Source organism: Agelaius phoeniceus, chromosome 3 (assembly GCF_051311805.1).
Source record: "Agelaius phoeniceus isolate bAgePho1 chromosome 3, bAgePho1.hap1, whole genome shotgun sequence".
Lineage (NCBI taxonomy): Eukaryota > Metazoa > Chordata > Aves > Passeriformes > Icteridae > Agelaius > Agelaius phoeniceus.
Window position 1 is genome coordinate 68,820,993 of NC_135267.1, and position 12,756 is coordinate 68,833,748.

The 12,756-nt window shown below is 36.5% G+C and overlaps 1 protein-coding gene across 1 annotated transcript in view; it reads right to left on the minus strand.

Moving 5' to 3' along the window:
* WDR64 (WD repeat domain 64) overlaps nucleotides 1–12,756 on the minus strand; it is a 57,134-nt gene that overhangs the window by 13,371 nt on the left and 31,007 nt on the right. The window contains exons 11-17 of the mRNA XM_054629851.2: nucleotides 10,364–10,490; nucleotides 8,232–8,380; nucleotides 7,091–7,214; nucleotides 5,607–5,776; nucleotides 3,643–3,819; nucleotides 2,597–2,727; nucleotides 1,227–1,304 (exon numbers count right to left, since the gene is read on the minus strand). Of these exons, the coding sequence (XP_054485826.2) occupies nucleotides 1,227–1,304; nucleotides 2,597–2,727; nucleotides 3,643–3,819; nucleotides 5,607–5,776; nucleotides 7,091–7,214; nucleotides 8,232–8,380; nucleotides 10,364–10,490 (956 nt within the window). The remainder of the gene's footprint in view (nucleotides 1–1,226; nucleotides 1,305–2,596; nucleotides 2,728–3,642; nucleotides 3,820–5,606; nucleotides 5,777–7,090; nucleotides 7,215–8,231; nucleotides 8,381–10,363; nucleotides 10,491–12,756) is intronic.

Genomic DNA, 12,756 nt, shown 5'->3' on the forward strand with positions numbered 1-12,756 from the left:
ATAATGAAAAAAAAGTATGTGATCTGCAATGGTTTTGTTTCTGAGTCATGAAAAATTCTGACTGAGTTAATAAGTGGTTCTTGACACTAGTGTCACTGCTGTTCTGTTTTTGGCAAGAGTATCTGAATAATTGGGATAGTTAGAAAGTATGCAGCTGGGGTAGTCCACTTAAATTTGGTTAGGTAGCCAGAAGTTTGCAATTTTCAGTGTTTGATTTTACAGATTTGCTATCATGCTTGAACATTTTTGTGTGTGTGTGTATGATCACAGACAAATTTATCCAGGTATCTTCCCAGTAAATACAAAACATCCTAAGACTATGATTTTCCAAATCATTATAGGATTCTCCTGTTTAAGAATAGCAAAAGCTTATCTTCATTTATAAAAAAAAATCTATTTATGAATTTTAATCACTCCTTCTTTTATTTAGCAAGGATTTCTTAAACTAATCCTTAAGTTATAATGTCAAAAAGAGAATTTACATTCAATTAAGTACTACTGATAATCAAGTCGCATAAGCTTCTGGAAGATTTTAAAGCAACATAAGGCCATAAACCAGCTTTATGGTTCACAAGAGCAAAAAAGCTGTCGAATTGCTAAAAACTTAAAGCTGCATAAATATTTAAACCATACTGAATCCTTTTGGCTACCACTGCCTTTGCATATCCATGGGAAGACAAGTGTTTCTGAAGTGAGATACAGGTGCAATGCCTTTCTTTCAAAATGAGCATATTTGGCTAAAATTCTCTTTTTATCCAATACTACCAATCTATGGAAGCTTCTAGCTTGTTTTAAGAGGAATCTTTTGGCTACACCCTTTGATGTGCTTGCCTCTTTGCTGAGAGTACCTAAAAGCAGGAGGTTATCAGGTTTAAAATAAAGAAAAAGTCTGCTGCCACAAAATTATCTCATAGAGATAAAAGAAGTTATGGTACACTGGAAAACTAGGCAAAAGCTACCTTCTGTTGAATTCTTCAACATAACTGAGACTTATGAGACCATTTAGAGGAAATAGAGAGAGCTGAGTGGAAAAAATAACATATCATATTGCTTGACAAGCATTATGAAAGTTTAAGACTTGGAAAGTTAATTAACTGTATGGACCTGAATTGATTAATTACAAATAAAATCTCAATTCAAATAATGTATCTTGGAGAAACATTGCATCATTTTACTACAACAAAATACCAAATTACTGTGCCAAGGAAGATAAAATGCACTGTTACCTGGAAGAGGAAACACTACGTACAAGGAATAATATGGCATTGACTCCAGAGCCCTCATTGTCTTCAGTAGTTTTACGCCTGAAAACAAAGATTTGTACAGGATATATATATACAACCTATATATACAGATAGGTTGTGTTTTGTTCCAGAAAATGTTTCACATTTAACTTGTAATTTAAAAAAAATTAACTTTACATTTCCCAGAATGCATGCAGCCTAAAGTTGTAGACAGTTTTTCAGAATCAGTTAATCAGTTATGATGGTTTAATGTCAGTGGGCAAGACATACAGAATGTGCCTGTCGCAGGAAAAAAGGTACCTGATGGAATGATGAAAATTTCATTCAGCCAAGTATTTTCTTGAGGATTGGTATTTAAGAGGAAAGTGAAGTAACTTAACTAACTAAGTTAATGTTAGCTATGTACCTTTTTCCTGGCACTCAAACAGTGATGTGAATCTTGGGTAAAGTACTCTACTAACATTGACTTTTCTGTCTTCCATGCATCAATATGAATTGGCTGCCTCATATACGGGGAAGCAAATATAAAGAAAGAGCCACTTCTGAACTGTCTGAACTGCAGTAAAGTTTTGATTATTTTTCATGGTACAGAAAACTTGTCTCATTTTCTCACAAATTTGCCAATTTTGCACATGAAGGATGGAGTGAAACTCTTGGGTAGGATAGTTAAATATTGACTTTGTATGGTCCTAAAAGACATGTATTCCTTCACTGCCATGCTGCTCCACTCAGTCTAACCAGATATATTGCCATTGTTCAGTTTACTGATGTAGCAGCTTAATGGTGATAAGAGTATCTGGAAACATCCTGTGATCACGCTTTTATAACTTTCTCTGAGAGATCTTTACTCTCAAACCTCCAAAATCACATCATGTTTCTCCTCATTGAATGTGACTTCTAGTCTTTTAGATATGGACAGCGACTGAGATACTGATAATGTAGAACATCTGCAATTATCATCGGAAGTAGCATTAGTTCCAAATGTCCTCCCAAACACAAAGCTTCCAAAATAAGGATGTTTCTACAGCTCAGTAGCAGCCTCTAGTCCATGACTAGAGTGATTTACATAGTGAGAGCTTTCTTCAGTGGCAGTGCTGAGTTACATTAAAACATTATTTTTAATTACATCATCCCTTTCCCCAGTGATCCCCCTGATCACTTCTCCTACCTGCAATGTCAGGACTAGCTAGCAAAGTAATTTGAAGTGGGAGGAAGGAGGGCCCACATAAATTGCTACTTTAATTCCTGCTTGTAAATCACCCTTTATATTTGGACATATTGGAATTTCCAGTATGCTATTGAAAAGTTTGTGTGACATACTGGAGATCAAAAGGCATGAAAGTAATACTTACAGGCATGTCACAGAGGCAGATTCAAAATCCCACAAATTTATTTCACCATTTGCACTTCCTGTAGCTATCAATCTGCCTCCTTCTAGTTGTAAAACATCAAAACACCTAATATCCACAGAAGATAAAAAAGTCTACAAAGAAGAATAAAAGAAAAAAATGAGTAGGAGTAAGAGTAGGATACTATAGGCAGTGAAATATTTTAACTGGTAATAGAACAAAATGCCTAAATTGACAGTATCTACAACAACTGCACATGGGATGCTATTTTAATACTATTGTATTTTAACTATATAGAAGCACCAGAGAAAACAAGGGAGTGAAAGTATTGGGAGACCCCCTGCTGCAGAGGACAGGGGCCTCCAACCTGACCTGCTTTTTACAGCACAGTTGAAATTTGAGCATTTAAAAACAAATGTAAAGGCTGAAGATTACTCATAAGTAGGTATCTGTGGAGATATTCTAATCAAGTTAACGGAAGAAGTCACTGAACAGAGATATAATGATTTTTCCATAAACACCATCCACACCTGTTACAAAGTTAGTGAAATTTTACAAGACAGAACTTTAGTCTTGTGGACTACTCAAGTTAAATTGAAACATAAATTTGACATTTTGTTTTACTGAAGCAGTAAGAGGAATCACTCAGCTTGATCTGAATGTGCCACTACTACTAAAGGTCAGCCTAGCTATAGGAGGAAAGACATGTCATTTCTAGAGGTGTTTATGTGAGAACCTCAACTTACTATACTGTACAGGAATGTGAAGTTTATGTCCAGAGCAACTCCTTAATTATGGTGATAACCATGCAATGGACTTCTAGGAATATATAGCCCTTAGAAACATGATTTATTCTGTGTATTTATTTCAGTATACTGAAAAGTTTGGAATCACAGAATCATAGAACGTGTAAGGTTGTAAGGGACCACAGTGAAGAATAATTATTTGGTTGTTGTCCTGTGGCTAAAACATGAAATCCTTGTGAGCACAGTAAACATTTTACTTTATAATCTTCTGTAAATGTTGCAAAACTTTGAAGTGTTTCTCACCTCTTTATCATTTTTCATGGAACTGGTGTTACATAGAAGCCGAATCTCTGGAAAAAAATCTTGTGTTTCTAAGGGGGCAGGCCTCAGTGACAGATACACAACTGGATTCCTTTGTGGAAATGGCACTATCTCAGGAAGCACCCATGTGACATATAGATCTGTTTGAGCTGAGTCACCCTATTAAAATAACAGACTTAATGAAAGAGGAAGGAAAGAATTTCTCTATTCATAATTATAGTAAGTGTGTATGAAAAGCTTGTTTTCTTTGACAAATTACAAAAACTGTTACAGGTATTAACTAGCAAATGCCTAAATTGCAAACTGAAGCTTCATCTAGACATATTAGCTCCCCTTAAATTACCTGCTGTTAAATTAGAAGCTGTGCAGCTGTGGAATTCAGAGCTATTGATTTTACTCATTTTAACTACTTCTTTAAAGTAAGTTGTCTCCTTAGTTTTAGCTGCTTATTTCACAAACATTGTTACTCTCCATTTCATATCTACCAAAACATCCAGCAAAAGTGATGGTTGTTGCAGTTGTGTGAGAAGAGAAGCTACAGCTCAGCTAAAGCCCTGAGTCTCTGATTCCTCCCCATCGTGCCTAGAGGCATTGATGCTTTTCCAACTATAACAGTTTCACTCCAGTATCTAGTTCCTGCTCTGACATTGAAATTTCTGTCCATTTTGAGAAGTGTTACTGAAATCAGCTCCTTAGGTTTGCTAGTGTTTTCATAGATGTCTTGAGCTGCAGAATGAAGCAATAATTAAGATTTTAGTAAATCTTATGCTATTGAGTTAATCAAACAAGAAATACCTTTAGGAAAGGACTAAAAACTGAGAGATCTGTAGTAGAGTCCTGCAAAGGATCAACTGTTTTAGGCTGCTACTGCCATTCACCTTGCTAACTACTATATTTAAAGCCTTTAAAAAAGCTAATAATAAAACAACCTGTATTTCTCATTATCACAGAAATGTTTGTGGAAAAATGTAGTTCTTCAAGTATGTGAAACAGTATTAATCTACTTGGCTTCATAAAGACTTGGAGGAGATTCAACTCCTCACCAATCCTGTCAAGGGATACATTTACATCATTTACACTTAATGGATTGTTAAGTCATTTCAGGAATAATGCTGAAGAGCAAGTAATGTGATGGAGTATTTCAAAACAGTCAGAATAACAGAAGAAAACCCTGTATAAAGCAGCTTTTCATTAGCAGGCTTGAAAGAATATATTATTTATGGAGATGAGAGCCTGTATATTTCTTTTTACTCTCAAATATATCATCTGTCTAAACCCACATTTTCTACCTTGCACACAGCTCCTTTAAAGTTTCAGAAGAATTTTGTTCCAAGTTAAAAATTCTAATTTGAAGAATGTAATTCCACAGAAATAAGGTTTGTCTGAGAAGTCAGCCATAATTATTGTAAGCCATAATTACTGTAAGTTGCAAATGCATCCTGCTAGTTTTAGCTGAAAGGAACACAGAGTAGATGCTCAAAATCAAGCCAAGCAAGTAAATCTGATTTATTACTGCCTTGTTTCTTGTTATCAGTTCCTAAGAATCCAGTGTCTTAATCTATTAATTAAAAAAAAAGGTATACTTTCATCAAAATATCATCTTAAGAAGTTCTTTAAATAGACTAAACACTATCTGTAGTAACAACAACAATATTTTAAAGCTGCTACCCCAAAGGATCTGTAACTATTGAAACCTCAATCACAAATGAAAAAGCAAACTCAAGGAAAAAAATTATGAGAATGCTGGACACCAGTGATGGACTAATAAACATTTTAGCACTAGACAGAAGGGCAAAAAGCTAAATTGATTACATTGAAAAAATAGATTGTTCCTTGACAGTTTCTATAAGTTTATCTACTAATTAATAAAAAAGTCCTATTTTACCTCAGAAATGAGGGGCTACCCAATGAAATTAGCAGGGAAAAAGGAAGCATATTTGAAAAACCTGAATTATTTTTATCTTCCCTCTCTGTTCCAAAACAATAACTGCATGTTGACCCTCATCAGCCTTCAGATATACTATCTTCAGCACACGATGCTCATCATCACTGTCTTGTGTTAAAGGCAAGGCTTTAATTTCTTGTCCGCTTTCAAACTCCCAGATTTTCACTGTTCCTACACAGGGATGACAAAAATGTAGAAAAGGGAATGAACTTTAAGCAATAACCTGTGCTGCAAATTCAGACTCTTAAATAAGACCAAACAGGGAAAAGAGAAAGAAAGAGAAAATCCAATTTGAGATCAAGAGCTAGGTCACTGGTCTTTCAAAAATTGTAACTGTGTGTTTCTTAGCAAAGCAGCTGTAGGGCCAAAAACCTTAACAGAAAACATCACTACCCTCTCAATTTTTCCATCTTTTATTCCATGTCTATTTTTTTGTGCAGCCCAGGATAAAAGATCTCTGCTTATCTTACTTCTTACAGTTTCTGAATAACATTATCAGAGAGTAGAGTGTGGACTATCTGGCAGAAGACTTTGGGCTCTGAGTGACAGCAATGAGCAGAGGGGCCTGATTGCTGGATTTATCCCAGGGAGCTACTGGGGAGAAGGAGCTACAGAATTTTCTTAAGTAAAGCAATTAGTTATATGTGACTTTTCTTTTGTAAGACTTGACAACATTCACTTTCTGTTGTGGTCTTAAGATCCATAAAAGATGTTCCCAGGTAGAAACAAGAAATATTAGCCAATATGTGTGGGAAAGGCCATCATTTCCTCTCATGTGAGGCAGCTTTCATAAGTTTCACATGTTTTAAAAATTCAGGTATGTCTTCATAACATTTTAACATTAACATTTTAATGTAAGAAAAATTACTCTTTCATGTTAACAGATTATAAAATTATTAAAGCTTCCTGCACAATTCAATGTGCACTTGTGTAGTGGAGAGGTCTGGTCACATTACCTAAAACTCATGCCCTTAATAACAGACATGAAAAATACAGGAAACATCTCTGTCTATCTATCTATCTATCTATCTATCTATCTATCTATCTATCTATCTATCTATCATCTTCTACTGTTCAATTACTTGCAACACTGTAAAATTGAACTTAGAGACTAGAAAATTTTAAAACTACCATTCTTCATCTGCAGCCATTTAGTTATACATCTAGGTCCTAAGTACTACAGGGAAACAACTTTTCAGACCAAGAGCTTTGAAGACAGTCTTTCAAAGAGTAGTAGGCTAAAAAAGAACCAGAGCCCAAGCAGCCCAAAATCATGTTTCTGTGAACCACTTATCAAAGAGAACCCAACCAAGATCCACCCTGCGCTTCTACAGACTGACAGCTGTGCAATCAAAATTAATTCTGTCACTGAGACAGTCAAGGCAAAGAGTTCTGTCTGCTAATGTAATATGCCATTAAAAAAAAAAAGGCAATAAAAAGTAGTAAAGGTAAAAAAAAAAGGTAGTAATTATTTAATTGCTTTACCATCACATGCCCCAGTAGCAAGATAAACCCCATTTCTTTCAATGGCTGCACAGGTCACCTCAGTATTCAGCCCATGTGCATCTTCTATTTGATATATTTGAGATCCTGTTTCTAGGTCCCAGACCTAAAAAAAAAAAATTAGTTATTCCTCAAAACTGATCACACGATGTGTTCTACTGTAATAGGAGAAATTATGGCCAATAGCAAAATTTTTTACTGAAACACCAGTGTATTTTTCCTGAAAATGTCCCTCTCTCTGGGGAAGCCACCCAGGCAAGGGGAGGCTCTATTTTTTATGTATGCTATGATAAAGGTCCTTGTTAAGTCAGAGAGACTGATATTAAATATAAAGTGTTTTTACAGTTTGAAAGAAAAGAAATTTAACTAGAAAGAATTGAGTTATACTTTCTCTGCAGAATATACAAATGAGGCTTTTCATAAACATTTGGTCCAAAAACATAGAAACAACTATCTCTGATCATTATTGAATCCTTTTGAAAATTTAAGCAACACCTAACACCTTTTAATGAAATACCAGTACAAAATTTGGTCACTGTAGTGGGATGGCTCAGATGCAACTGGATTTGTCAAGTAGCTGCTGATTTCATATGTACTGATATCTGATTTTCTGTAGCACCAAGTGCTCCAAATTATCTTGTGATTGTAATAGTGTTGCAGCCATTGTGGTCTAAGGAAGGCAGGGTTTACAGTGACAAATAACATCTTTGGAGGGAGTATAAACTGAACAAACCATTACACAAGCCTTTCTCCATAGAAATGCCATGAATCACCAACTGACCCAATAAAAGAAGCTACCTCTCCCTACAGATTTTGCCATCTAATGTACCAACAGCTGGTGAAAACTACATGTTCTCAGTACCTCTTGTGATTATTGTAGAAAATGTATTGTAGATTATTGTAGATTACTGTATATTATTGTATTTATGTTAAAAAGAAAAGTTGAATCTTCTGAACCCAAATGAACCCATGACTACCACTTCTTTGGATCCCAAAAATAGCTACAAAAACAACACTTTGAATAAAAAATATTAGTAACTTATCAAATTTCTGGATAACTTATTCTGAATACAAAAGCTGAGACTTCTATTTTTCAGTATAAAGGGTGACAACTTACACTCACCTTTAGTATTGACTCAGTGCAAATGCTGAGAATCTGGTGAAAAGCCCTGTTGTAAAGCAGAACATTGAGGCTCCTCTCATGTGTCTGAGGCAACTCTTTTGAACCTTGTGTCACATTAGCTAGGGGATAAATATCAATGACATCTGAACCTGCACGAGGTGAGAGAAGTGAGAATACATACATTTTGAGCATAATTTTCCTGGAAATTAAAAGATTTCATGGAAACCATTGGGTTCATACGAGTTCTTCTGAAGAGGATACGGAATATTGTCTGTTTCTTGAGAATACATGTTCACTGATGCAGAAAACATTCCCACACCATCCCCAAAAAGTACCAGTCAAACAATGGCCAAGTATTTACCTGTCTTACACAGTCCTCTACCCACCTTTGATGAGATTCACATCCTGACTGCAAATTAGGAGAAGCCATAAATCCCCCAGTTGCAGAGTTTGTTGGCCTGAAATGGAATGTACTGTAATACATAAAACTCTAACTGGGAGAGCTATCACTCAAATAAATTCTGGTTTTTGCTTTCTTAGAGATAAAGCAAACTGCAGGCAACAATGATGTCTTTCCAGTACCTTCTCTATACAGCACTGCAGTTGTGAATGGTGTTTTCCAAACACCTCCCAGTGCTCTCAGATCAGGGGTTGCAAAGGCAGAGGCAGACAGGGTCAATAAGAAAAAAGAAAGGATAAGGTCTGTACAGTGCTCTCAAACCAGAGCGCATATGCAGTCTCCCATTGCAGCTCCAGTATCCCTGCCCTGGTATCCCGGCTGATCTACCAGCAGAGGAGCAGCAATGAGTCCAGAGCAAAGGAGGAAATTGCCTAATCCTTGGCATAAATCCAGGTCCAGAGGTCAGCAGCTTAGAAACAGGCACAGAAGGAAAGCTATGGCAATACTCAAATAAAGCATGAAGGTGAGCTGTGATTTATGAATGTTAGTGAATTACTAAGTGAAAATCTCCTCTGTGAAGCCAGGTACATAGCAATGAGAATGAATTCACTCAGTCTCTTGCCCTCTTCAGGGGCAGGGAAACATTCACTTAGGCTTTTAATGAAATCATTAACAGAGTCTAGGACCAGACTTTTACAAATATTCAGGCACTTATAGAACCATTGTTTATAAGGGCAAATTACCTCATTTTGTCAAGGGGTAACCGGTATAAATTCCCGACATTGCTAAGCCTTGAAAATCTCACGAGCGTAAATTTGAAATGAGGACAGTATCTGTACCCTTTAGTGATTAAAAAATTCAGTAGAAACCTCAGGTCACTGAAAACAAAATGTTTCACATTTGTCTTCTCAGATCTGACAAGCTTTGTAAGCTTAAGCTTTGTGCCTTGTTCCTAATCCAAGGACAGAAAAAGCTGTCTCCAAAGACAATTACCTTATTTTTCTGGTACATGTCAGGTCTCTATAGCCTCAGAACATGTTCAAAGCTGTCTTTTTTGTGACTGCATCTCTGGGGCAGACAAACTGCGCTGATTTCAGGAGTCTCTGCCTTAGATACAAAAAGCTAACATCCTTAGTGACAAATGCAAAGCTCTGATCCCTCAGAGGTGTCAGGAAACAGAGCCCAGAAACCCCAGGGTGAGCTCCCACAATATTTCATTCCTAATCAGTTGGGCAGTGCATCTGTTGACACCTCAGGTTGTAGGGCTGTCTTTAGCCACTGAAATAAATAAGGAGTTTGAATATACTTGGGAGGGCTCCACAGAGATTGAATGCTGCTGTTTTCATCTCCAGACAGGAGGCAGGTCCTAGAGGAATAGTTAGGGGGAGATCAATAACTTAACAGCTTTCAAGAAATTTCAAGTCTATATAACAATCCCTGTAGTTTAATTTTGCTGTGGGAAGCTCACCTTTCCTTCAGAGAAGCCTTTCTCATTTCCTTTGGTTCCTGCTGGTAATTCCCATGCTGCATATTTTCATGCCATTTTCAATATTGAAATTGAATATATAACCCACTTTAAGACAGTCTTAATATGCAATTCCCTTGTCTCCCAGTATTCTGCATATTCTCATATACCTTACTCCTGTACTCAACTTCAGCTGTATTTAATAATAAAGAAAATTGGATTCTAAGAGAAGGGGCATGCTCTCACACACCAACTGCAATAACATACCTGTGAAAAGCAGGCCATGGTCATTGTCAAATACCATGGGAAAGGCATTCATCTCTTCTGGAGTCCCATGAGCTTCATAGAAGACCTGCAGTGGTGAAAGAGTCTGTATATCCCACACTCTAAAAACCTAGAGGGGGAGAGAGATGAGAAAATCTAGTGCTGTATCCTGACTGGATTTTCAACTATTTTGTTTCTATGACATTAATATTATAGCCTCCAATGAAAATTACATTGTTAAAAATAGTACATCCTAAAATAAACAAGAAAAATAGCAAAGGTATCTTTATTCCCATTTTACTAAGGATAAAATGCACAGAAAGGCTGAATTTTGTAGTCTTCACCTGAGAAGCCCACAGCAGAACCAGATCTCATAAAAACTGATTCTACTCCTTAATGACAAGATGTCTCCATTGTGTGCCATACTTTTCTGTAACATACAGATAAATGCCAATGGTTTAAAAATTTGTATTGGAATTGGAGTATGAAATGATGTGCAACAGTACAAAGATAAGTTTCAGGGGACACTGAATAAAGAAATTCCTGAAACTTTTGACTGACAGCAAATGTTGGACCAAATCAGTATCAGAGCACACTGCATAAGCATTATTTTTATGCATATAAAGTTCTTGTGCTCTCCATAAGGAAATGCCATTGACCACAGTAAGGGTACCATCCTGCAAGGAGCATTAGATGTATTTAGATGTATTTGTTCTTACCTTCAGGTTCAATGGAAAGCACAGCATCTGCTTTGAACTCTAGAATAGTTGTATGTTAGCAGTACTTTTCATCCTGCCTGATCAAAAGCTGTGTTGAACTTACTGCTATCCCATGCCAATTATTTTTTGTACTTCAAGAAATCATGACTTAATTTCTCATGGCCTTTAGTGTGGCCTTTAGATCCATGGCCTTTAGTGTGGTGTATTTTTTGCAAGATAATTTTACTTTGCTCTCAAAAGTTATTCTGTCATTGCATCTGCCTGCAATTCAGCTTATTCAGCTGCCATAACTGGTGAATGGTATGTAGGCATTTGTGCAAGTTATTTTATTCATTCAATTGTACTATTATTATGACTTCATGTTTAATTGGGATTTTAACACAAAGAAACATGTCGGTACAACATCAACACTCTCATCAATACTCTCAGTGTTGTGGGCCTTGACAAAAGTCACAACCTGATTTTAAAGGATGTTACAGTGGATCCACCAGAATTCTGAAAAGGAAGGGAAGAAAAGGAACAGATACGTCAGTCAGTGTTTAAACAAATCACCTTTGGCACCAGAGAGAAATTCGTACATGAGTGTTTCAGAATGTTAAATAGAAGAGAATTTCTCCTTAATATTTTGTTTGTTTTCAGGAAAACTCAAAAAGAAAGGACTCTAAACAACTTTTTACTGAGAATAAATTTTCCCTGAGACAGTACTGAGTCAAAAGAACCATGTCCATCACATTCCTCTGATTGACTTCTGATTACATTTCAGAGTTTACTCAGACATGCAATTTCTAAAGCCTACGAAGAGCAAAACAGTCATTGAGAAGCTTTGAAACAGGAAATCTATTTGAATAGGAAAAAATCATGATGCCCTTTATCCAGCTGAACAGTAGACCAGCAAAAATTGAAAGAAGGATCGATGATGAGAATTGAGAAAGTTAGGGCAATATCATAGGTGGATCTCCAAGGTCAGTTTTGATACACTCACAATTAGAGCATGTAAAACAGGGGTAAGAGCTGAAAATTAAGTAAAAGTAGGTATGTGTGGAGATACTACAGTCAGATGAAAATAATAAGTCACTGAATAAAGATAAACCTTCCCATGAGCATTACCCAGATATGTTACAGTGTTAGTGAAATTACACAAAACAAGAATGAAGAAAGACAATTCTAATAGTGTAATGGACTATTCAAGTTCAATTGGTCAAAAAGTGAGACATAGGTTTGATATAATATCAAGGCAATAAAAAGAAGATGTTTTTATAGCACAAGAGCATATAAGTGAGAGCTTCCTGTGCTATATCTTGCTGCTTGTTCAGCTGTTAAGGCTAGTAGCACATTAAGAAAATGCAGTCACTTAAAGTGACAGCAAAAAACCTAGATACATTGTAGCATTCACAAATCTCTTCCCTGCCTTATGGCTGCCTTCTTTTCGCAGCCCATGGGCCGGGATGGGGAGATTACACAAACCACTGTTCCACATGAGTAACTCCCACACACGGCATCACCAGCATGGCCGCAAGACACAATGTCGGTGCTGCTCATCCACATCAGCCACAGACTGTGCATGAAGCCATGCATGAAGAGAGGCAACAAAAGGCATGCTTTTTTAGAAATTAGCAAGTGGCTAGGGGCAGCTGCCTTAGGAGTGTTGTGTTAATACTAACTTTACTGTCCTACTTA